General features: G+C 46.6%; 3 protein-coding genes across 7 annotated transcripts; 1 reads left to right on the top strand and 2 right to left on the bottom strand.

Annotated features, from left to right (window-relative positions):
- The first annotated feature begins 1,503 nt into the window (after nucleotides 1-1,503).
- sqstm1 (sequestosome 1) lies at nucleotides 1,504-4,853 on the top strand. The gene is made up of 8 exons (XM_040002081.1): nucleotides 1,504-2,525; nucleotides 2,830-2,925; nucleotides 3,005-3,327; nucleotides 3,404-3,548; nucleotides 3,798-3,866; nucleotides 4,004-4,140; nucleotides 4,270-4,459; nucleotides 4,537-4,853. The coding sequence occupies exons 1-8, from the start codon at nucleotides 2,363-2,365 to the stop codon at nucleotides 4,692-4,694; spliced, it is 1,281 nt and encodes a 426-aa protein (XP_039858015.1). The 5' UTR covers nucleotides 1,504-2,362; the 3' UTR covers nucleotides 4,695-4,853.
- On the bottom strand, nucleotides 4,741-9,149 carry LOC120715222 (MRN complex interacting protein). The gene is made up of 6 exons (XM_040002082.1): nucleotides 8,969-9,149; nucleotides 6,982-7,041; nucleotides 6,529-6,635; nucleotides 6,267-6,443; nucleotides 5,291-5,345; nucleotides 4,741-5,178 (listed from the first exon to the last, which is right to left on the bottom strand). The coding sequence occupies exons 1-6, from the start codon at nucleotides 9,026-9,028 to the stop codon at nucleotides 4,897-4,899; spliced, it is 741 nt and encodes a 246-aa protein (XP_039858016.1). The 5' UTR covers nucleotides 9,029-9,149; the 3' UTR covers nucleotides 4,741-4,896.
- A 1,038-nt stretch (nucleotides 9,150-10,187) lies between these two features.
- On the bottom strand, nucleotides 10,188-25,049 carry LOC120715220 (TBC1 domain family member 9B). Of its 5 annotated transcripts, none has more exons than XM_040002078.1 (23): nucleotides 24,699-25,049; nucleotides 22,829-22,939; nucleotides 21,629-21,747; nucleotides 21,322-21,553; nucleotides 18,313-18,571; nucleotides 18,012-18,219; nucleotides 17,669-17,866; nucleotides 17,448-17,594; nucleotides 17,219-17,369; nucleotides 16,923-17,137; nucleotides 16,634-16,751; nucleotides 16,317-16,519; nucleotides 16,129-16,211; nucleotides 15,920-16,049; nucleotides 14,284-14,382; nucleotides 14,101-14,169; nucleotides 13,286-13,526; nucleotides 13,017-13,082; nucleotides 12,620-12,688; nucleotides 12,329-12,382; nucleotides 11,996-12,034; nucleotides 11,810-11,901; nucleotides 10,188-11,499 (listed from the first exon to the last, which is right to left on the bottom strand). In XM_040002078.1, exons 1-23 carry the CDS (start codon nucleotides 24,814-24,816, stop codon nucleotides 10,876-10,878), a joined length of 3,645 nt encoding a protein of 1,214 aa, XP_039858012.1. In that variant the 5' UTR covers nucleotides 24,817-25,049; the 3' UTR covers nucleotides 10,188-10,875. The 5 variants fall into 5 exon arrangements, with proteins under 5 accessions (XP_039858012.1, XP_039858014.1, XP_039858010.1 ...); XM_040002080.1 differs by lacking the exon at nucleotides 24,699-25,049 and adding an exon at nucleotides 23,761-24,683; XM_040002076.1 differs by lacking the exon at nucleotides 24,699-25,049 and adding an exon at nucleotides 23,054-23,211.
- Nucleotides 25,050-25,461: the final 412 nt, after the last annotated feature.

The raw sequence follows: 25,461 nt of genomic DNA, 5'->3' as shown, positions 1-25,461 counted from the left end.
ACAACATTAACTAATTGTTATTTACTAACTAATCTTAAATGACTGTTCAGCACATAACTGAAGCCCAACAATCATGTTTTACAGTCCCGTGGTCTCAGCCTCAGATACTCAACTAATCAAAGTGATGTCATAACAAAAATGAATGACCAACAAAACATTTTTCTCCTTCATTTCTGTCAAACAAAGCTGTATGTAACGTGTCTCGCGGTTAGTATCATGGTTGCTAGGCAACCTGAACAGCGCGACAAAGCGTATACCGTCCCATTTCACAAGCCTCTCACTTCCGCACTTCTCGTACTTATAGTACGCACCGTACGTAGTACGCGTAGTGCGCGTACTTCAAGCGTGCAGTCTCTTAATTGGGACACAGCCATTGTTATTCATCAGGTGACAGAGGCAGCTCTGCCATGTTGTAGCACAGAGGTGAAGAGGCGAGGTCACGGGTGACTGACTGATGATTTGGTGCTATAGATTAACTAGTATTTAATAAATACTAGTTAATATTAAATAATTATTAACAATTGTTAGGCTGCTGGTGTAAATTGATTCATTAGTGTTTATTTGACAAAGAATCTGAATTGACATGTCTCACTTTTTATATGGCACGAATCAATGTGTTATTTTATCAGGTGGCAATATGTCCTAGTGCAGTCAGAGGGGAAGAGCCAGGGCCAAAGGTGAGGCACATCAAGCACAGAATAATAATTGTAATCTGAGGATAAAACGCATGTACTGAGGCTGAAAGAAGCTTCAGTGCTCTCAGAAGACTAAAAAGATAGCTAAGGTCCACCAGGAGAGACTGGACAGTATAGATGTAAAACAAATATGCCAGCAGTTTATCTCAGTTAACGAGAGGAGCAGGCATGTGTTTGGCTCCTTCACATAGAGGACATTGAGTTGTTGTGTGGGACACCAGTAGTCCATGTCTGTTGCTGTAACAGTAGTTCATGTTTAGAATAGAAAATCTCAGCTCACTGATTTGATAGGGGCAATTGTGTGCCTAAACTGTTGCATAATTTTGCTGAGCGATCTTTTACTTTGTGGTAATCTTAGATGAGTAGTTTTATGGACAAAAACCACCAGGTCATTCAGTGTTCCCTTAGTGCCAAAATATAACAGATGTTGGTGTATTATAACTGAAGTAATGATGTTAAGTCCTTAAAGTCATATTCATGAAGCAATTTTTATTTTTGTATGATACCTGATTTATATGGATTATGGCTGAAGTAAACTAAAGCCTAAAATACTTAGTCAGTCATTTGTTTAATAGTAATTTAACATTATATAATTCACATATAAAACTATAAATTGTGATTTTAAATGGTTTAAAAGCATGTAGAATAGCATATGTAGGCAAGTATATTTCTCCTCCTTTTATTAAGAAGCAAAAACAAAAAGGAAAAAAAAAAGAAACAGGGCAGGGTTCAGTGGTTGAATCATCCGTCCCCACCAATTCCAAAACCAAATCTACACCCTTGTGGGTAGTGGATCTTAGTCTTGTGACTCTGCGTCACCGTCTCCTGTCTGCAGTGACTCAGAGTCAGCTGACTGAAGAGTTGCTGCTGATTGGCCTACGCTGACAGAAAAACAGTTAAGTTTAATAAACATGAAACGCGTCAAAGATCAATAAATCAGTCAGACCTGAGAACTTGGACACTCGTTCTGAAGTTTTAAACTTTATTTAAAATGTCCCTGAGTGTTTACTTGGTGTTTTTTAGAGATAAAGGTTGAGTTATCAGTTGAAAGGTTTTATTGTCCAGATTTCAGGATCAGGTTTAAAACGCTTCAGTCACGTGACCATGAGCATATCTTTGGTTTTGATTGGAGAGTAAGCAGCAGAGCCCGAATGATTGATTTATTAATCCAAACCCCGTCAGCTGTGAGCTCTGATCAGTCCGCCTAATTATTGATGATTAGTTTCATATCGAAAGCCTGCTCTGTGATCAGGTGTTGAAACCGTCTTGTAAGGATGACTTTGCGATATTTTATTATGAACTTTAAACAGGTCACATGACTCAGGGAAAGTACCTCATTGGAAAGCCGCTGAGTCATTCCTCGGTTGCCATTGGTCCTGTGGGCGGGACTCTGAGAAAAAGCCAATAGAAGGCCGAATCTGTGTTTACTTCCCTGACGTCACAGACGTCGTTTCCCACGTTTGTCGCGGAAGTAAACATAAAGCAGAGCGAGAGATTTCAAAGTGCGTCACAAACTCACCAACTCCCGGACCTGGACACCTCTCAGCGGACATAGACATAAACCCGGCCTCTGGTTGACTATCAGCGAACAACACGCAGACATACACCCAGCCTCCGGTTGACGATCAGCGTACAGAGACACAGGTGTACCCGGTGTCAGCGGCAGGATGTCGGTGACTGTTAAGGCCTACCTGCTGGGGAAGGACGAGGCGGTGAAGGAGATCCGCAGGTTCGCGGTGGATCAGGACGTGTCCTGCAGCTTCGAGTACCTGAGCAGGAAAACTGCGGACGTGTTTGGAAACCTGAATAACTTCAACCTGTTTTACCGAGGTGAGCGCGCGGGGGTTCAGATGAGGGATTTACACTCTGACCGCTTCCTGGATTCTTATTGATTGTTTTAAGTTGTGACTGTGAGAGTGGGGACGTAACTGAGTTAGTGCGCAGGCGCACACTCACCTGACCAGACTCACCCGTTTCCCTGTAAACACATGAAACCGTAATCAGTTGTCGAATTAATCTTTATTTATAGTCATGTAAACGGACAAACACCCTCAAAGTTAGTCTGGAATTAGAAAGTCACCTGCAGCCTTTGTAGTTCACTAGTGTGTGACTAATGATGATGATGGTGTTGCAGATGAAGATGGGGACCTGGTGGCCTTCTCCTCTGATGATGAGCTCATGATGGGTCTGGGGTGCATGAAGGACTCCACCTTCCGCCTCTTCATCCGAGGTATGTTTGCGGTTTGTATAAATGTTATTGCTCGCTGTATCCGTCCTCCAGCTGTGCTAATAAAGCTTCATTCTTACAGAGAAGAAGGAGCACAGACGGGACTTCCCTCTCCATGCCTTCCCTCCCTTTGCCTTTGGGCCTCCCCCTCCTGGAGGTCCTCCACCTCCCCATGCTGGAGGTCCTCATGCCCCGCCCCATGGACCACACATGGGTCCGCCTCCTCCTCATGTGGCCCCACCCTACACCATGCACCCCAACGTTACCTGTGATGGCTGCGATGGCCCTGTGATCGGGACCCGCTTCAAGTGTTCAGTGTGTCCGAACTACGACCTCTGCTCCTCCTGCCAGGCTAAGGGGAAGCACACTGAGCACGCTCTACTGCCCATTTGGCACCCACTGCAGGTGAGTCTACCTGTGCAGGTCTGCAGGTGTCCTGTTCAGGCCCTTCAAAACATGACTGTGAGGCTGTGTTTTACAGTGGTTTCCTCGGGGGAAGTGGATGAAAAGGATGAGACACTGCATGTGGAACCTGAACCAGAACCAGGCTCAGAACCAGGACAACGACCCAGACCAGAACGAGTCTAGCTCTTCCAAACCTGCTGCTGATGCAAACACCCCCTCTGGTGAGTTCTGCCATCTTGGTTAAAGTGATACTTGATCAATAAGTCAGATCAGAGCAGATAAGGTCAAGAAACGATGTACAAGAGGGAAAATGCAGCAACATTTCAAAATAAAAAGACCGCGTGCGGACTGAATGGTCATGACATCAGAGCCGCGTTTGTGTGGCCCTTTAAACATCCTGTCACAGCACTAAAATAATGTTATGTGTGACATCTGTGTGATTTTAAAACATCTTTCATTTCTCCCTGCAGGCTCTCAGACCAACGTGGACTTCCTGAAGAACATTGGCGAGGGCGTGGCAGCCATGTTGAGCCCACTAGGTGAGTGTCAGTCTTATTTAAACAGTTGTTTGATGCTGTAAGGTAAAGACTATGATGTCACTGAGTTTGTGCATGTGAGATGAGTGAACATCTCTAGCTGGCTCTAAAACAGGAAATGGTGTGTGTGTTTTACACAGGTATCGATGTGGACATCGACGTGGAGCACGAGGGCCAACGGACCAAGGTGACCCCACCTACTCAGAGTGGGGGGGGTGAGGGCGATGAGGAGATGGAGCATACGAGCAGTGAGGGCGGGGCCAGTCTAGGAGCAAAGGTAACTTTTAATTTTATAAAACCTCAAAGTGCTTCATGATGTAAATATCAGAAGAAAGACCAATCAGCTGATCCTGACGGGACAGCAGGGAGGAAGAACTCCCTTTTAACATCTCCTGTGACCTTTTAGCGTGGTGACCCTCAGGTGAGCAAGGACTCTGATGAGGAGTGGACCCACCTGAGCTCCAAAGAGGTCGACCCCTCCACAGGTGAACTGCAGTCCCTGCAGCCCGACAACCAGGAGCAGGGGCCCCTGTCTGAGGGGCAGGCGGGCCCCAGCGGGCTGAGGGAGGCGGCACTGTACCCACACCTGCCTCAAGGTAAGCTGGCATCCACACTCTGTGACTTTAGTTCTGTTAGTACTGACCTCTAAACCCTGCTGACCTCTTGCCCTCAGAGGCTGACCCCCGCCTGGTTGAGTCGCTCGCCTCGATGCTCTCGATGGGCTTCACTGACGAAGGCGGCTGGCTCACCCGCCTCCTTCAGGCCAAGAACTTTGACATCGGCGCTGCGCTGGACGCCATCCAGTATGCCAAGCAGCCCCGCCCACACTAGCACTGATGATATCATCACGATGTCACAACATGCATCTGATTATTTCTGCTCTGTTGTCTGAATGATAATCAATACTGTCCATTAATCAATGTTTCTGTTCTCTTTATTGATCATCATATAAACGTTTCTGTGTGAGCAATAAAAGCATGAAGAAAAGCACAGTCTGTCAGAGTCTCCTCTTTAGAAACAAACAAATGCACAATCACTCCGGGAGACGTTTAACAAGGAAGTCGTCGTCAAAGTTAAAGTCCTCGCCGCTGTCGAACATGGAGGTAACAGGAAGAAGAGGGTGGGGCCTGCTGATTATTCCAGAACAGGAGGGAGCAGCGACACCACTTAAAGACTGACTCCACTCACCAACTGCAGGCTTCTCCCCCTCCTGCACCTTTGAGTCAGGGCTGAGGAAATTAGCCCACCTGGTGGTGAAGAGGGTGGGGCTACAGGTGTTTATGGTTGAAGGTGTTTGGAGTTTCATACAGTTTAGCTGCAGAGAAGAGCAAAGGTTAAAGGTCAAGTACATGACGAGGAGGCATTCTGCTCTTCTCACAGTCTGAAGGTCATGGGTCTGAGCGCTGAAGGTGAGCAGCTCTGTTTACCTGTTCAGATGTGTGGACATCCTCTGGTCCTGCTTCCTCGGCTCGCTTCCTCTTCCTGTCACAGGTCAAAGCGATGATTTCAGTGTGATTAGTGATGCTGAACTCTTAAGAACTCTTTGTGAGCCACTCATCATGAATGAGTGGCTCACAGTAGCTAACTGCTATTCCTCCAAATGTCTTTAAAAACAAGTCTAAAATTATGTGGGATTTTCTCTGATCCACACAGGCTCAAATATGTATGCAAACCTCCACTGATATTTGGTTTAATGCTCCTTAGCAAGTTCCACATCGACCCCATGCTTCAACAAGCCTCTTTTCTAACAACATTCACACATTCACGCTCCGATGGATGCATCGGAGAGCAACTTGGGGTTAGTATCTTGCCCAAGGATACTTGGCATGCAGACTGGAGGAGCCAGGGATCAAACCACCAACCTTCCGATCAGTAGGCGACCTGCTCTACCTCCTGAGCTACAGCCACCCCACAGATAAAGATGAAGGCAGTAACCCCAGCGGAGACGGTTTCCTTGAATCTTATTGAATTGAAACAACTAGAAGCTCAGTGTTCCAACATTCACATGTTAGGGTACAACACACATGCTACGGTAAGGTTGAGCCAGGACAACAGGCTGAGATTGGGTACCAAGCCCCAAGTGGGATGGAAGAAGGATAGCTGTGAGAGGACCTGAATGACAGGATCATGGCGAGGCTTGAAACCTGGATCCTCCGAAGATCTACCAGATGACTATCCAGCTGATGCTTGTACAGGTGTTCCTGTAGTTCTTCTTTTATCGTCACTCTGTTCTGGCCAAAACTTTTAAAAATGCTGTACAAATAAAGCTGACTTGACTTAAATCTTTCAGTAACTAAGTTGAGCCGGAGGATCAGAGACGATCCTAAATTAATTCAACAGTTCCTTACCCTAACATTCATGCCTGTGATGATGATGCCTCCAACAACACCTGTCAACATTCACCTGTCAGTCATCTTGATGCCATGGAGCTGCCTTCGATTTCCTAAATCCTTCTCCTCAGGCTCTGCCTCATCGTCTTGCTCCACCTCCTCAGGTGTGTCCAAGTATTTGCTCCAGCGGCTCACTGGTTCGTCTGTCTGCTCCTCGTCCTCCTGCTGCTCCTCCTGCTGCTCCTGCTCCCTGTAAACGGGAAAGACCTGTGAACACCTGGTGGTGTTAAAAGAGGGCGGGGCTACAACACACAGTGGAACTGAAACCTGGTTACCATAGTGACCAAGAACGGCGCTCTTGCTCCTCCATCATGGCTCCTCTCATGGCGTTTAGTTTCTGAACGTGACGTCTGCAGTCTGCCGCATTGCCCCGCCCAAACTCCTACCGATCAATCAGATGAGATCGATCAGTCAGAGGATAAACTAAGAGCAGGCTGGTAAATGCAATGACGTCCTCACACTGAGCTGTTTATGTGACCTCTGATTGATAAGAAACACAGTTTATACATTAATGATACCCATGAACCATCCTGCGTGACACCCACGAAGACTAGCCAGAGAACAGAAAGTACAGCAATAAAGGTTATTCAAAGCAGTAGGGTACGAGTGAACAGAGTCAACAGGTGTTTTCTTTCTGTTTGTTAATGATCAATATAAGGTTTAGAACTAAAAAATAAAAGCATGAATCGATGATATTGTTATTGATAAAGCGACTGATAGATTCTGACCTTCAGCAATGACTGTTTCTCTCCACACAGTTTACAGCTCCACTTTCTCGCCTTCTTCACCTGTCAGACAAAACATAGGGCAAAGAAATATATGGAACTCATATTGATCTTCTGATTGTTATCCGTGATTGTTATTGTGATCCGTAGCATTATTGATAAACGATCAGCTGTTAATATCAGTGCCTATGTAAAGTGTTGGAGTGTTTACACTGTAAGGGTGGCGCTGTAACTTGGTGTTCGCTCTGTCTGCGGTAGAGTATCACTTCCTGTTCCTGTTCCAGTACACAGTGGTGTTTTTGTGTAGCTTATCTGCGTCCCCAATTTAATTCAAACTTCTAGATAACTTATTTCATAGTGTAATCTTCGCGTGCTTTGTGCAAGTGACAACACTCTGTGTTGATTCACCCGCTAATGGTTTTCACAGTATTCACTCACTAGCTGTGTCCCAAAACGTAGACTGCATCCTTCGGAGGACCCGGCCTTCGCGGTCTACTTGGGCCGGGTCCTAATCAATAATATAAATCAAATTAATTTCAATTACATTTGGAGAAACAAGCAACATTATATTAGGAAGAATGATATAGTGAAGTCATTTGAAGAAGGAGGTTTGAATGCGATTGATTTTGAAGCAATTGATGGTTCAATGGATGTTAACATATAACAAATTCATAGATAAATGTGCCATATCATGTACTCAAAGTAAATTCATTAAAGTTGTGAAAGCCATTCCCCCTGCAATGATTTAGATGGCTGGCCAGTTTAACCTATTCTTCCTCTATAATTTGTGTCCTTAATAATCAATGATCGCCAATTTAAAGGAAAGGCACGCAATAACAATTTTTTAAGGACAATTCTCACCAAACAACTTTTCCCTTCTCAACTAAAAAAAATATTTAGAGATTATAATTCAAAGTTTTTGACTATCTTTCCAATTCCACCTAAAGCAAAAGAAAATCATTTTAAAATTTTAAATTCCATATATCCGTCCAACGACTATCTTCAGAAGAAATTCAATATAGATACAAACACGCACTTTCTGCAATACTGACATTGAGACTACAGAGCATCTTTTTTATTCATGTGAAAGTTTTCAGTACTGGTTAACCTCTAAAAATATTGACTGCACTTCTCTAACCTTTCAAGTAATTATTATTATTTGACCTACAAACAAAAAATGAAAAAAAATAGAATTTGGGATTAACAACTTATTTACAGTCGCAAATTTTTTCATTCACAAATGAAATTACTCCGATTTTTGCTGGCTTTAAATATGAAATCCTGCTGTGGAAGGCTTCATTAGACAAGTGTAACCTAAATAAAGCTCACACCTTACTTGAATTTTTGATTCAGCTTTTTAATTGATGTAGCTAGATTGTATGTGCCTACTTTTGTTTTTTACTTTTATATGACAGGTCACCTTACCTATGGAAGCCCGTTTCCACCACTAAAAGAAAAAAAAAAAAAAAAAGGATATTAACTCGAAATTTCGACTTATTTTCTTGAAATTTTGACTTCGAAATTTCGAGTTACAGATCCTTTTTTTTTTTTTTTTTTTATAAAGGCTGCTTTATGGTGTTTCTGGTGTTTTAAATGTTCTTTGTTCGACGACTGCTTTGTCCTTAACCACTTATACCTGTATGTAACTTTTTGTTGACATGTAAATGAAGAGCTTTAATATTTTGTTTGACAATAAAAAAATAAATTGAAAAACTCCTGGGATATCGTCACGTGTCAGCGCCACAGGAGCACCTCAGGTGACTTTGATTTTCTGGCGTCACACAGGTGAGCGTGGATACGGGTGCCTAATGTTTTGTCCACCATCACTGACGATGACTTCATGTTATAAACAGCGCGCGTTCACTGTGACGTCAGTGTGAGCCGTCTGAGAACGGCTCCATTACTAATAAATACGCTGATTACCCAGTTCTCCAGCCTGAGAAAAGCACCTGCATGCTAACCCTGTTAGCCTCACGCTGTCCGCTCTCACCTGTTGCACCTGGAAGCTCTGACAGCGGAAACACCTGACGATGTGAAACTCCTGACCCATGGCCCCACGGTCCCGTTCTTCCGGTGTCCGTCCGGACTGTTCAGTTTTCGCGGGTCTGTTTCAACCCGGGTTCCACGTCACAGCTTGCGTGACAGCAGTAACGGCCACAGTAAGCGCGCCCCCTGCAGGCCGGAGGATGACGTGTTTCGTGGGCGACTCGAGGGGCTCAGCTCCCAGTCACATGTCAGGCGTACGTGGTCTTCTAATTAGTATTAGCAGAATATGCTGCTTGCTAATGTCGTCTGCGCCTCACATTTGAAAACAATTCATTCAACTGGGACACATGACAATGGCGTCCCCAAAAGCAGCCTTCTTAGTTTGAGGACTTCAGAATACTTTATTGATCCCTGGGGGAGACTTAATGTAGAGTCTAGGAAAAATCTCAATAATATACACAGGTTTTATAGTGGACCCTTTAAATTCAGCTCAGTTTAATTTATACATCATCAAATCACAACAGCAGTCACCTCAAAGTCCTTTATACTGTAAGACCCTACATTAATACTGATCATGCAAAAAAAACGTCTTTTTAAGAGGAAGAAACCACCGACAGGCTCAGCCTCTGTAGAGGAATACAGAACACAAAATGACTAATTAAGGGAATTGGAATAAGAACACCAAACCAGAAATCAGAATCAGGATTAAGAAAACAAAAATAAATGGAAAAAAAGTTTAGGATCCTTGGCTTGGAAAAACCCTGTTTTAGAGTGACACTAGCAGCGATATCGCATGCCTTCGACTGAGAGTCGGATCCATCCAAGCACGCTCCAGGATGAGTCTAGTAGAACAAAATATCAGCATGTGACCTTACCTGGTGCACAGGTGAGTCTGACATCTCGTTTTACTTTATCAGGTGAAGTTTGGCTCAGTGGATTATCACCAAACTGCAGGTAACGATTTTCCCACGCTCTGAAAAAGTGTGTCACTTCCTGCATCAGTGCTGAGGTCAGAGGTCACATGAACCTACAAACACCTGCTCACCAGTTTATCAAAACTAATCTACTTTAAACGTCTTTTCTGAAAGTGTAACTGTGTCATTAATAAAAATCTTATAAACCTGAAGTAAGACGATGAAGCATGAGACGACCTCTGACCTTTGAGCCTGTCATATGTTGCACCGACCCTTGATGACATATTTCTCAAAGATGACACAGCAGCGTAAGAACTTCCTCCAGTATTTATTAGAACAACAGATCAACACAGTGAGTTTAAAATCAGGTCAAACACATAAAAACACGATGACATCATCACAAACAGAGTGATGTCATCACACAGGCAGTGGGGAGAACAAACAAGGCTTCAAAGTAAGAGTCCAGGTGTAAACACACCTGGTGAAATATGGCGTCTTTATCGTTATTGATTATAAACCATTAGTACTGATCATAAATCTTTATTTCACAATAAAAGTCTGATGCGACTCACATGTGTTTGAGTCTTCTACAGGGGAGCTCACCAACCATTTATCGGTTTCTGTTTCCTGTTCACTGATTGGTCCTGCAGAGACACAGGAGCTGATCAATGAATAATTCAAAAGATGAATCTATACAGCGTTGTGGAACACTTCCTCCAGCTCCTTCACAGTAAAACACCTCAGTCACAATATAAGGGCTTTTATTGTGAAACATCTAAAGGAAATTTAGACCTTTAACAGATCAATGCGCTTATTGATTGATCAGATTGTCTCTAATCGATAAGATCTGAAACACTGAAACAGGAAGTTTAGTCTGCAGGACCCGCCAGCCAATCAGAGTCACTGTAACATCATCAGAGAGGCTCCAGTCCCATGATCCACTTAGCTGATTACATCGGTTACCTGTATGGTGCACATGGACAGGTGAGGGAGGTGCTCAGGTAGAATGCCGCGTGAGTTCATGGTCGGAGGCGGAGCTTATCTGGCGCTCCACTGCCCGCTGAGCCTTGCAGGCGGCCATTTTGGCCTGGATGTCCCTCTTCCTTTCAAAGTAGTCGACAAGCGGCGGCTCGGTCAGCATCGAAGCCAACACCTGCTCAAAGGTGATCGACCAATCCGTATCCAACACGCTACCCTGCCTCTGCTCGCCGCCCCTGATCAGCACCGTGTCCTCAGCGATATCCTCGCACTGCAGCGAGCCGGCACTCACCACCGAATATGAAGACACTGACGCATCATCTTTTGTTTCCTCGTCGGACATCTGAGGCGCCACCACCTCCAGCTGGGCGTCAGCCAGAGCTCGGCACACTTCGGACTCACCAGACGCCCCGTGACCAGGCCCCTCCTCCTCCCCCTGAGGACTGTGGGGCGACGTCTGAGCAGAGAGCGAGGTCTGTGGCGTGGTCTCGCGCTTCTTGGTGCCGTTGTTGAACTTCTTGCCCACTTCGCCGATGCGCAGCAGCAAACTGGCAACCGTGGCGATGGCGTGATAGAGCTGCTGCTCAAGAGCCTCCTCGGTGAACATGTTGTACAGAGTTTTACACAACTCAATGAACTGCTCCTGCACACGCACACGCACACACACACACACACACACATATAAATATATACAATAACAGACACACAGCTGTACAGGATATTTTACTTGTATGCTTGTTTGTGGCTTCCTCTCCCCACCAGGACTAAGAAAAAAAACACTAATTACTTAATTTTATTAAAATTAATCAGTCTCTCAGTGGCTGAGACAGTGGCGACCTGTCCAGGTGCACGCTGCATTTAACACCCCCTTAGATACCTGGTTTGAACCATCCTTGCTACCTGCGTGTCACACTTGTGTCTGTAAAAAACGGTGTGACACCTCACATTCTCACCTGGTTCATCCTCGGCAGGTCTTTGATGGTCTCTCTCTTGGTCTCCTTCTCCTTGGCCCACATCCTCAGGTAGTACCTGTAGTCCTTCACCTCTAAAACAGACCAAAGGTCAGGGGTCAAACGATTGGGCCAAGCCTCAGAGTGATTCCTCCTCCTTAAAGACTCGAGTCAGGGAGGTCAAGTTACCTTTTTTCTCCTCACTGTCTCCATCTTTTGGCTCCTCACCTGTTCAGGTAGAGATCATCATCATCCTCATTATCAAACTTTGGGGTTAAATGTGAGAATGGAACAGACGGTCTAAAGATGGATGAGGTCACCATGACCTCATTTTCCAGGTTAAATTCAATCCTGAGCTGACGGTCTTCTAAGTTTAGCTAACGCTGAGGAATTCACCTGATAGCTTAGCCAGAAATTTTCAAATTATCTGCTAATGTTATGATCATCATCACAAAAACACGAGAAAAACATTAGAATAAGAAGCAGAGTAACATCCCTAACCCTCAAACCAAGCAGACAAACCTGGTGTCACTTCCTGCTGCCGCAATGCATTCTGATCAGAGAAGTAGGAAGCTTCTGGAAGGAAACATCACAGGAAGAGGAAGAAGGAAAAGAGGAAGGAGAAGCAGAGTGAAATGTTCAGGTGTGTTAATCCAAGGTTTGTTCATGCAGATTGATCAGTTTGAGTTAAGCTTCATGCAGACTCAGCGATTACCAACAACCACAGGATCCTCTCTGAACAGCAGGGAGGAAGAACTCCATTTTAACAGGAAGTGACAACAGATGTGTGTGTGTGTGTGTGTGTGTGTGTACCTCGAGGTTCCTCCTCGGTGAAGAACTGCGTGGCCTCTAGAGCAGACTCCGCCTCCTCTGGACACAGAGCTAAAACAAACAAGCAGCAGGTGAGTGGCAGGTTCTCCACCTGTGGTTCAGTCTTTGATCCATTCAGTTCTCACCAGCTCTCAATTTACCACCCTTCAAAACCAGGAGACCCCACAGAGACCCAAAACCCAACTTCGACCCCATTCACACCTGGTCCACCACGCTGGGTTTGGCTCCAAAAATCTGACAGTGTAAAGGCTGGAACCTCTGACGTCACGGCCAGCGGGTTACAGAATTCATCAGGACCAAAACCGGATCAGTGCAGAATAAGGAAGAGCTGATCTCATGATTTAGGGTTACACTCACCTGTACAGGTGAGCTGTGTTACCTGGAGGTAGGTGGAGCTTGTACAGTAGCTTCAGTTTTTCCGTCATGTCCCCGTGATACATCCCACCTGCAAAACAAACACACTAAGACCTGTGGAGCTCTGCAACCTGAAGCTCTAATCTTGACCTGTAATATATAATATGTACTTTGGATTGTCGATCTGTAATCTATTTTCTGAAGTGCTAATCTAGATCTGTAATCTGTCATTTGGATCACTAATCTATGATCTGCATATGTAATATGTAATCTGAGGCTGTAATCTGGGCTCACTCAGTCCGGTGATGAACTCTTTAAAGTTGACTAGCCCATCCTGGTTCTGGTCCAGCAGCCTGAAGAGGCGGGCCGACAGGGTTGGGTTGTGCCCTCCGCAGACCCAGGGAGCGAGCGAGACGAAGAGCTGACGGAACTGAAGCGGGTCAATGCGGTACTGCTCCAAGTACGGCAGGCTGGGATCGTGACGCTCAGCGGCAGAGCTGCTGGAACCCCAGTAACAACTGGTCATGTGTTTGGACTGGATCGGCGGAATGGACAAAAAAGGAGGCGGGGTTAGAGGCAGTAACATGCTTGAACATACAGGTAGAGCAATGTTTACGTCACAGAATAGATTTGAAAAAGGAAAAAATGAAGTTCTGACTCTTGCAGGGTCACACAAAAACAAGGTCCTGTCTGATAAACAGGCGCGGGTTACACCTACATTTCTTCATAAGTAATCAGACGTGATGGAAGCTACTGTTAGACAGGAACAACGAGAACACCGGGAAAGGACACATCAACACTTTGGTCCAGAAGCAGAAACAAGAACATCAAAAGGCTGTGGGAAGGGGTGCTTTCCTTCATCACAGCATACAGCCAAGTGAGGAAGACCCTCCGAGAAGGCTTGCTGTCTCACAGAGCAAACTCAGAGCACCCAGGAGCAGAAAGACTAGAGTGTAAAAGGCTGAGCAGCTCTGGATCAGCCTGCAGGACGATGTTTCGTCCTGTTTGCTGAAACACTTTCTAACAGAATTGGTGAAAAAATGTTTTTGGTTTATTTCACACCTGAACATCAGGTCAGCACAGGAACCATGTAACAAACATGAACTCACCTTGAACAGACAGTAGAGCTCCTCCAGCTCTTCAATACTGAAGGCTGACTCCGTCATCATCGCTCTCACCTACACACACACACACACACACACACACACACACACACACACACACACACACACACACACACGTGAGCTCAATGTCTTCATTAACGCGCTGTATAAGCTCGTGAAAACACCCACCACACTTCTCTTGGCAGTGTCCTCCAGGGACTGGATGACCTTTAACCTCTGCTTGAACCTCATCTGCTCAATGACATCAGAGCGCAGACTGCCAAACTTCTGCACAGAGAAGAAGAAGCTGCAGTTACCTCAGAGAGAAGAGGACGCCTTTCATCACAAACATCCTTCCTGCACCACCAAACCTGCTCATCAACCTGCCGAGGAAGATCCATCAGCTCGTGTAGGGAACGAAAAAGACTCAGTCAGTTTGGCGCCGCTCTCAGCAGGTAGTGTGGACTGTTAGACCACCCACAGAGCTTTACAGTCCACTCTGGGTGCATTAAGCCCAACAATAGTTCATGTTCAGTACAAAAACCCAACATTGGTGTTTGAGGGTCTCTGCCTAGGTGCAGACCGTCATCTATTCAACTCTATTTTCGATTCAGGTTTTTTCACACAGTGCCAAATCACAATAACAGTGGCCTTAAGATGCTTCATATTGAAAGGTCACAACCACAGCCCTTAATGTGACAGCTGACTTTCAGCCAGTTAAGTTAACGGTGAATATTTTATTTGTGCTCTTGGAATGAAAAAGTCCTGGAGAATCGCTTCGCTCGAGCAGCACTAAAGCTTTAGTGTGGAGGTGGACCCCAAGGGGCTAACCGTCCTGATGTGTTGGCCGCTAGGGCTGTTCGATATAACGATATGTATCGGATGACGATATAAAAACGTCTATAGTTTCATTTTACGCTATCGTTTGTTTCATGGTGTCGCAAAATAAACTGTTTACGGCAATATTTGTTCATTATTTTGATGGTCACTGTAGTGGCCATATTAATTTCTTAAAGCTCTCTCTTTCTTTAAAGTTCTCTTATATTTAATATAACCACACTACAGACAGAAGTGCTTGTTTTTATGCATTGTCGTTAGCAACAACGACGGTAACCGCATCACATGTCCGCTTGTTTATTTTCCACATAAACCTTTCACAATAAAGCTCAAGATCCTGTTGAGACTTTTCAAAATAAACTGAATCACGTGAAAGATGCAGAGTATTTATGGATGAGAAGTAAAAAAGAGCCGCCAGGTGCTAAAAAAATAAACCTTAGACTCAAACGTTAGAACAGGCTTTTCCCCGCAGCACGCCGTGTAAGAAACACTCACAAAGAAAACGGCGGCCGTTACAACTTATGTCTAAAAATGTATCGTTTCAATTAAAACACTCGACTCCAGGTACGCAACGCCCAGCTGGAAACACTTCACGCAAGTTGAGCTGCCCGAAATTCACAGAATTTACAGAAAATGTAAAAATTTTGTGATTTATATCGTCCTTTATTCCTCTTGTACTCCGTGTGTGTTTGACTCTGTGGGGTTTATGGTTTGTGGCCCTTCCTCCTGCAGCTCTGGGTGAAGACCTAACATGCAGCTCAAAGGCAGCATGCAGCGTGTTCTTAAGGCGGAATAATTCATTAAATGTTAGAAAACATTTACGTTTCCAACATCAGTCACAACGTAGAGCTCTGATCGTTTTATTGGCTGTCTACATAAAGCAGTCTGTTTTTCTAGGTTCTGACCTTCACGTCATCCGTCTGGATTTATCCCAGTGAGAAAGCTTAGTGACTCCCCCCCACCACCACCACCACCACTCTGGCATCACCTCGTATGATGACTTTATGAGGTCAAAGACATCGATTTCAGGCGACGGCTCGTCTCCACTTGTCAGCTGGGCGTGCGGGTGAGGGATGGGCGGAGCCACCGTCTGTTTATTGACCACATTATCCAGGTACCTGCAACACAAGTTGGATTTATTCCTCAGGTGTACACAGAACAGTTTGGAGTGAGCCGATTCTGGCTCTGGACTCGTACCTGCCCAGGATGGTCATGGCCTCTCCCTCGTCGCTACAGGAGAGCAGGGCATCCATGTTGTCATGGAGGACAGCCAGCGCCACCTGCGGGTACATTTAGAGACTGGACGTCATTCAGCTATAGCACAATCTCATTCACATCCAAAATAATGGATCTGTGGGTGTCCCTGGGTCCAGCAGCACACCTACCTGAAAGATGACCTTGATGCCCTCATAGAAGAAGCAGTCGACCAACAGGACGGCGCTGTCGAAGGGCATCACAGACAGGAAGAGGGTGAGGAACCAGGACAGGCTGATGGTGGAGATGACCCCCAGCTCCTGCATGTGTTCATAGAGCAGGGGGAGGAAGGACCGGGTCAGCTCCTCAAACACCCCCTGATCCACCAGCGCTCCTGCAGGACATACGGAAACCACGTCACTAACCCCAAGCCTAAGGAGGAATCCTCAGACCCGTCTCCACCAGAGGATGGATCTACTCTGGTGCTGTGACCCTGCCTTCTACTGACCTACAACTCGGGTGTTGTAGTAGTCGGGCAGCATACGCTCACACAGCGCCACCAGCAGCCAGAAGGCCTCTTCCTCGGTGCAGTAGAGCAGCAGGACAGAGGTGACGATGTTCATTGCCTGGTGGAGGAGACAGAAGGTCAGAAACAACAAACCGACACCACCTCAGGACGCCTTACACACCATGTTAGTGCAGACGTCATCAGCTGTGTCAGGGGGTTGTTTCAGGCACCCGGCTGAGCTTGATGGGGAAACACAACGCTTCTGTTTCATTTTGCTTTATGGGAGTACCTGGCAATATCCGATGCCCGGGTTGCGGTGGGCGTATGCGGTGAGGACGCGGCGCAGGGCGGCAATGCCCATCTCATTCTGGAAGGCTCGGTGTTCAGGCATCGAGCGGTGAAGGTCGCGCTCAATCTCCTCAGTAGCTAATGAGCATAGCCCCATGGCCTGTTCCACCAGTTCACCATAGTAACCAGGGTGGGTCGCCATCTCGTTTTGCGCTCCTGGATGGACGGGAGGACAGATGAGTATGCGAAAATGAGCATAAACAGAAATTCATGGATGGATGACGATTAAACACGAACCAGAGAACAGCAGCCACAGCTCCCCTCTCAGACGCTCTGGGATCCCATTGAGGACCAGTTCTCTGGTTCTGGAAGTCCGGTACATGCAGACGCCTCGACCAAACTCTAAGAAATGGATGTTCCATGACTCCTCCTTCATCTTCTCCCTCATCTGCAGGAGGGAGGAAATGAGATCAGTACCAGGACTGCCTGGACAGTACTGCTGAGTACTGAGCGGATCTGTACTCACGGCTTTGGGTCCCAGGTCCTCTGGGTCGTCTCGGTGGTAGAGCTGCAGGAGACCCTGGATGGCTGTGGGTAGGCCAGGGTGATAATGGCGTGCCTTCTGAACGGACTCAGAACCTGGAGAAGAAGATGGGGGTACGGAGGAGGACGCCTGAGGACAAGAACAAAAACCATGAGGACTCTGTGAAAGCAGCTGAACCATGGTATGAGCTGTGATGGACATACCGAGTGACTAATCTGAGACAGCGGGTTGGTGTCACCCCACGAGCTGTCCGGGGTTCGCTGCAGGAAGTCAGAAATACGTTGGACCAGGAAGTCCCTGTCTTTGAGGTTGGCAAACAGGAAGTTCATCTTGTTCTTGGTGCTGATGGAGACAGGGCAGGGAAGGACACTGCTGCTGTCCGCCTTCTCCACAATGGAGACCTGCAGAGGACGATGGGTAAAGTGACCACAGTATGAAAGTATTTGTGTTCATCTGCAACACTCTGTAATATGTGATGTTGTAGCCATCATGTGACCTCTGACCACAGCTCATCTACTTCCTGCAGCACCAGCTGACCCAGCTCACCTCTCGGAGGGGTATGATGAGCTGACACAGGTCTTCCTCTTTGCTGCTGAAGCAGATGTAGTTGTTGGAGATGAAGAGCTGTCCGACAACATGCATCTTTGCGAACGGCGTCCACAGGGTGCAGTCCGTGTGTCCGTCAAGCCGCTCCTCCTGCGTCAGCCGAAACATCGCCCGGTATCGCTCGTTCTTCGCTCGGGCGTCCAGATCCCTGCAGACAAGAGACAGATGTTGATGGTAACCAAGAGTGCGCTGAAAACAGACTTAAGGAAAAGAAACCCGTCTGGTGCAAACAGAGGGACACCTCTTCAGCGCAGAGACGTTCTTCAACGTTTTGCTGGGTTTGGGCAGCGACAGGTCGGCAGCAAATGCCTCGTTGTCGAGCAGCTGGCGCATGGCAATGTTAGCGAGTTGCTCCATCAACTTGAAGGTGTCGTTGATGTTGAGAAACATTGAGAAGAAATGTTCGGTGTCGCGAGTGCTCACGCGGACACTCTCTGGAAACAGCAGGGTGGCGTTCTTCTCCAGCCGCGTCACCTCGGTCCATGGCACCACCAGAGTCACTGAGGTCAGAGGTCACAGGATGACATCAACAAAGAACTTCTGAATGCTTCTAAACCCCACCTCTCACACATAAAGACAGCTGGGAGAAGCTCCAGCACGCAGAGCTGGTTAAGACAATGCACGGGTTTCTACAGTAGAGACCAAAAGTAGAGAAAAATCTAGGTTTTCTGACATTTTCAACATACTACTAGTTCTGATTCAAGGTTCTCCTAAATCTGAAAACAAAAGACCCTGAAGGACAATGAGTTTTTGTTACCTGGTCAAGAATAGAATAGAATAGAATAATCCTTTAATTGTCCCACAAGGGGAAATTTGGATGTAACAGCAGCCAGAAAGACACATATACAAACAAACACAAGAACAGAAACATATTTACATATTTACATCAAGGACAATGGTTACCAAAAACAGAGTACTGTACCGTTATTAAATTAAATTAAATACAGATAAGAGGCAAACCAGGTTTAGTGTGAATCGCTTGATAAAATAGTGCAGTTACAGCACTGATGTAAACATCTATGTTTGTTGGGAGCAGTTCTGATTGTACAGTCTGACAGCTGCAGGGAGGAAAAATCTGCAGCTTCATGCATCGAGGACGCAGCAGTCTGTCACTGAAGGAGCTCTGCAGTTCAGCAACATTTACATGCATGGGGTGGGAGACTGTCCATGTTATTTTGGCCAGAGTCCTTCAGTCTCCCACCACCTGCACTGGGTCCAGGGTGCATCCCAGAACAGAGCTGGCCTTCCTGATGAGTTTATCCAACCTCTTCCTCTCAGCCACTGATAAACTGCTGCTCCAACATACAACACTGTAAAAAAATGACAGATGCCACCACAGAGTGATAGAAGGTCTTTAAAAGCACTCCCTGGACTCCAAGGTGAGTTACCTGTAATCTGTAAAAGTTTGTTCACAATGAAGAGATCAACCTGAATCTGGTTGTTCAAAGAGGAGGATTTCTGGGATATCAAAGAAAGCCCCAAAACACAACAGTGACATGAGACAAATATAATGTTCGCAGTTGTGGTGGGTTTTCATCCCCCTGATAAGGTCTCCTGTGGCAAATTGGTCAAAGGAGAAATCAAAAGTTCCCCTGCTAGGGACAGGGTTGGGAGTTTTCACAAGAAGGGGGACATCAGGTTCAGGGGCCTCACACTCCTCAGCCTCCACTGGACGTTTTGTGCCAGGATGCTTGAGAGGACAGCCCGACCATCAAATGTAGTACCTGTCCAGGTTGTGGAACACTGGACCAGCTCTTTATCCTCTGGAGGATATTTTAGGGTGCCTGGGAGTTTGGCGATCTAGTCCATGTGTTTTGTGCACTTGGAGAAGGCATTCGACTGCGTTTTCTAAATTCTTTCACACACATTACACGAAAAATGAACGCGAGGGCCCTCGGTGCGCCTGCTGCTGCACTGAAGTCGGGGGGGGGGGTGCTTTCGAATAGTGCACATTTAATTCATTATGTTGTCAATCCAAGTCCATTAAGCATGAATTACTTTTCCTGGGTTGTGTGCAATCCCAGAAAGAAAGACCCTATCCAAGGTGTAGGTCTATTAGTTTATGTTGTGGGGTTTGTGTTAATACTGGTGGAGTGCAAAATTACTGATGGAAGGTGGACAAGAGAAGGTCAGACACAGGTAAGCAGATGTGTCTATGGATAATGGCAGGTATTATGTATCCTGAAACAACATTCATAAGTAGGGCCAGCAAAGACCATCTGAATCGAGGAGGGGGCCTAAGGGTACATCTGTCACCATGTTACAATGCTGTGATTGCAGCCATTCCCCAACTCTCTGTGAGTGGGACTCATGGCATAGAGAAAGTGTTCGCCCAGGGCACCAAACAGGCCAGGACCACCCCTGCCTGGGAACATCTCGGTGTCCCCCTGGATAAGAGAGAGGAAGTGGACAGAGAGAGGCAGGACTGGAAAACTTTTCTTAGGCTGCTGCCACCGTGACTCAAACGCAAACAAGCATAAAAAAAGATAGGAAATGAATGGATGCGTGTATGTTCTGCACTGACCCGTTCTACGATCAAGAGAACGACCAGAAAGGCTGGGGAACATATGATGTGAGGAGAACCTTCAGTGAGGGCAGAATGTTTGAGTTGGTTCAGATAGATCATAAAAACGACTGTACCCACAGGAAGTGCTGAGGTTTGTGTCTTATGTGGCTTCAGGTCTTACTCTGAAGCAGGGTCCGTTCCTTCACACAGTTATTTTACAACATAATCCTCACAGCTGACCCAGAGTCCTGATCCAAACCCAAGAGAACCTGGAAGACCTCTGGGGACAAAGCTACAGCTGATAAAATCAAAGAAACCAGGTCCAGATATCAAAGTGTGGGCGAGATGGAGGCAAGAATGAGCTCAAACCAACCTCACACAAAGAAAGAATGTGTAAGAACCTTGATTCTGAGTAAGACCTGAAGCCACACAAGACACAAACCTCAGCACTTCCTGTGGGTGCAGTCGTTTTTATGATCTATCTGAACCAACTCAAACATTCTGCCCTGGTTGTTTTATATCAAATCTTGGTAAAACACGCCCACAGAATCGATTCCTTCACGTCATGATCATCAACAAGAGAAGAAAAATGAGTACTTTATCCTCTAATTTTGGTCTCTGCTGTTCAGTCAGGTGTATATGATCCAGCTGTTTTATGTCTGAGCTCTCTCTTTGAGCTTTAAGCAACAAAGCATTCAGTGTAAAAACAAGACTAAATGCTGGCCTGTGATTGGCTGCTCGTACCTTCCTTTCCAAGCAGGAAGGAGTAGAAGCACAGGTGGTTGACGGACAGGTAGAGCCAGCCCTGTCGTGGCACTCGGCCCTTCCAGTAGCTGCAGGAGTAATAATTCACCAGCTTCTCCTCCTCAGGCATGCCAAACAGCTTCCTCATCTTCAACTCTGCCTCCCGAAACTTCCCGCTGTCCTCCTCGTGCTCCTCTCCGGGCTTTAACCGGTTCTCCTCCGCGATGATGCCCTGCAGGAAGTGACATCACTCAGCAGCAGCACACAGCAAAAAACAGACAGCCTGAACAAATAGGAGGTGACATACAGAGATCTTTCCTTTGACGAAGGTGGTGATGTCTTCGTCGTTGTCAAAGATGGAGATGGTCTGGAGGAGATTGGCTTCCAGCCAATCCCAGTGCTCAGTGATCTCTTTCCTAGATGAACCTGCAAGACACAGCTGAGGGTTTAACCAGGTGGCTCCTCTCACACGACACAATCAGCCAATCAGTGCCTGTGATGTCATTACGCAAAAACAAAGAACGCAAACTACAAATGAAAGCCGACGACCTTTTCTTCAGTGAAATTCATATTAGCTTCTTAGATTAGCGCCGTCCACCAGGAAAGCTGCAGGTGAGCTAACCAGGTAACTACAAATCTGTGAAATGATTTAGATCTTAGCCCGAGCTGTTAAAGTGGAGCTGGACCACAGAGTCACGGTTACCTTAACTTAAATTAACCAACATGCTTACAGCCACTATGATATCATCAAGTTAAGGATAATCTGGGCAATCTTTGGACAGGAGACATCCTCAGCCCATGGTGTCGACCTCAATGACGATGAACTTGTGAGTTTCTGTTAGAGGTCACATCCTCCCCCTCACCAGTCAGAGGTCTTTCGAGCGACGGCAGTAGATTTTTTGTGCAGACTGAGGACAAAATGTTCTCCATCTGTTTGAGGTCACAGTGGAGGTCATTACAAGAGGTTCATACATCAGAACTCTTTGGAGGCTCTCAGAGGCAGTGATCACTGAGCTCGGCGTTCATGTGACAGTGTGACGGCAGCACTGACACCACAAACAAACATGCTTTTGAAGCCAACATGGGAACAGACCAGCCAACAGGAGCTTTGGGGAAAATACACCTGTTAATCGTCGAGCTATTGTGGAGTTCTTACCTCACAATATGAAGCTTTTTCCAGGCAGCTGTTACTGAGATTTCACACTTCTTAAATAAAACTGGACTGAAAAAGCTCTGCAGCAGGTGAGCTGGCTCAGCAAGTCTCCTCACCTCGGGGATGGTGACTGTCACACCAAAATGACGAGCAACTTCTTATGTTAGAGATTTTTAACAGCAGCGGTCGAAGGCCGCAAGTTAAACTGCTGGAAGCATCAACCAGAGCGCATCGCATCGGAGCGCCGCTCTGCTTTATGACTCCCGCCTTTGTGTTTCTACACGTTTACCTGTAAACATGACCAGAAATGACATTTTCTGCATTCACGGCCGTAGCTCGACGAGGTCCACTCACCACAAGCGATGTTCCAGTAGATCTGAGAGTCCGCAGTCTGCAGCAGGATCCTGTATGGTGCTACCCGGGCACTGGAGTCCAGAACCACATCCAGAGTCCCAACCAGGAGACCTGCACAGAGACAGACAGGTGAAGCAACTTGGACAGTTATCAGGATTTGATCAGTGTTTGGATTGAAGGTGTTCTGGACTTGGACCATATCAGAGAGCATTTCTTGTTCCAGACCTTCATGGTTCTGATTTTGGGAGACAGTTATTTGTTTTGTTCTGACTGAACAGCTGTTGAAGGCAGAGCTCGGACACGTCAGAGCCGAGTTGGTCCGAGTTTCAGAGACAGTCACAGAGCTGAAAGACATCTCTAGTCTAACATCATGGTTCCCTCTGCGATTTAACTACAAGTGCAAGTCACACCTGATTGGTCCTCTGTCAAACTGTTATGGTGCTACAATTGCTGGCCCTGATTGCCCTGGTTCCCCAGGTGGACTCGCACCTGAAAACCTATTAAATAATTAATTTAATGACTTAAACCAACTCCCAGCAGCATCCAGGTCATTACTCTGACACATCGTTTCATCATTTCAGTGGTGACCTCATGTACACGTCCACCAGCTGAACGCAATTTTAAAAAACTCTCAAAATTTTTAATTAGTTATACCGTGCATATGAATTCATCATTCTATGAGAGCATTGTCTCCCATTGAGCCAGCTACACATACAGTGCAGGGCGACACACCTGTTCTCCCTGATCACCTGCCCCAGGTCGTCTTGAGCGTTACTGCAGCCTTGTCAAACCAGCGCCCCCCCGACCACAGATTCTTTTCATTTACAAATTAAACCAATTGCAACATTAAGATCATCATGGAGGATCCTCTCCACACTGAGCACACACGCACCTCAGCTCAGGGTGGGTCTCTGCTGCTGTGTGATCTTCACCTCTGATTGTTCCTCCATGTTCTGGCTCCATGTGAAGCTTTGCTGCACCTCCCTGTGGCAGCATCAGTGAGACCTCCTCCTCGTCGTCCTGCAGGCTGAACCACAGCTGCTCAGCCCTTTTAAACGCTAACCTTTCTGTTCCTGAAGCTGACGGATTCTTCTCTTTACCCTTCACTTGGACAGTGGGCCTTCTTCCTCACGTTGCTGCGATGATGAAACAACCCGCCACCCCAGCCCTGTATATGTTCTTGTTTCGCTGCATCTCTGCTCAGCTTCCCATTTCATCTCCATGCTTTCAGCCACTTATGAACAATTCATGAGACACCTGTGATATGCTGAACAGGCCTCCCACCTGTCCACCCCCACTCCTTTAAAAACACTATGACCTTTCAACCCAACAAACTCGATTTCCGGGACAGTAAACACTCCTGTCAGCTGACCCCTGAGGACCTTTCTTGCATCCTGCGGTCAGACCATGAATCATACTTCCTGTCAGCTGGTTTTCGAACTGCAAGTCACTTTCTGCACAGCACGAATGAACACAATCTGCAGGAGCTCCACCTCAGACACATCCACGCAGTTAAATCTAACAGACAGCAGCATGTGGGCTGAGTGTGCAGGTCACTCAGCAGCCATGTTGGTACGGCAGACGGGCAGTTATTTTACAGCACTGTGTGAGCTAACGGTGATCTCCGGGTTAGGGTTAGCTGCACAGCATCACGTTCAATCACGTGGAAATTTGCTGATGTGTGCTAAAGTTCAAACCGCATTTTTACCCTGTAGACAAACTTTGCCTCCATCTTTGCTCGTGCCTGATTAACCCGCAGATCACCTACTCACAAAACAGCAAACACCCCCGGATCTTCAAGTTTCAGCTTATCGATCACTAATCGATTATTCCATCTGCCGCAGAACTAATGTTTGAAATACCAGCTCACCGGAGAGCCCCCCTCCGCGGCCGTGCCCCCTCCTCCTCTGCAGGACGAAGAACGGGTTCGCCCGCTCGGACACCCACAGAGCCCCGGCCAGCAGCACCTCCTCCGGGTGGATCCACATTTCTGCCCGCTGCCGAAGGCCCTCCTCCGGGGACTCAGGGGAACACAGGCCGGGGAATCAGCTGGACAGAGGCCGGAGTGTCGGCGTGCGAGAGCTGTCTCTCCCCAGGGGAAACGGCAGGAAAAAGGTGCTGAAGCCTCCGCGAGAGTCACGCAAACATCGAGCTGATGTTGTTGTTTTCACTCAGTCTGATGACTGCACTTTACTACCGGGTGTTAGGCCACTCCCCCTGCGCCCGCTGCGTCATGACGTTTACATGTCTGCAGTTTATAAAACGTTAAAGCGAAAAACAGCAGGGGGCGCTGTTGTCAGCGTTAGGGCCTGTGAAATGTAGTGATGTGCGATACCACTGATTTACTTTCCGATTCGATACCAAGTACTTTTCAGGGTGGTATCGACGATACTGATCCGATACCGATACTTTATACAAAAAAAACGTATTTTATTTATTGTATCTCAAATTATAGCGTCATAATGATTACAGGACATCAGATTACTTGTTCTTATCACTTAATAATGCAGAGTTCATTATATAGAAATAAAAAAAACTGACGTCGTGCGCTATTTGAACACGTTGCCTGCCTGCAGCACTAAAGGACTCTGTGAGAGATGTGTGTCTCGCCCTAGCAGCACCTGTCCCTCTCC

Source organism: Simochromis diagramma, unplaced genomic scaffold (assembly GCF_900408965.1).
Source record: "Simochromis diagramma unplaced genomic scaffold, fSimDia1.1 OVJJ01000738.1, whole genome shotgun sequence".
NCBI classification, from domain to species: Eukaryota; Metazoa; Chordata; class Actinopteri; order Cichliformes; family Cichlidae; genus Simochromis; species Simochromis diagramma.
This window is presented reverse-complemented; position numbering and strand designations above follow the sequence as displayed.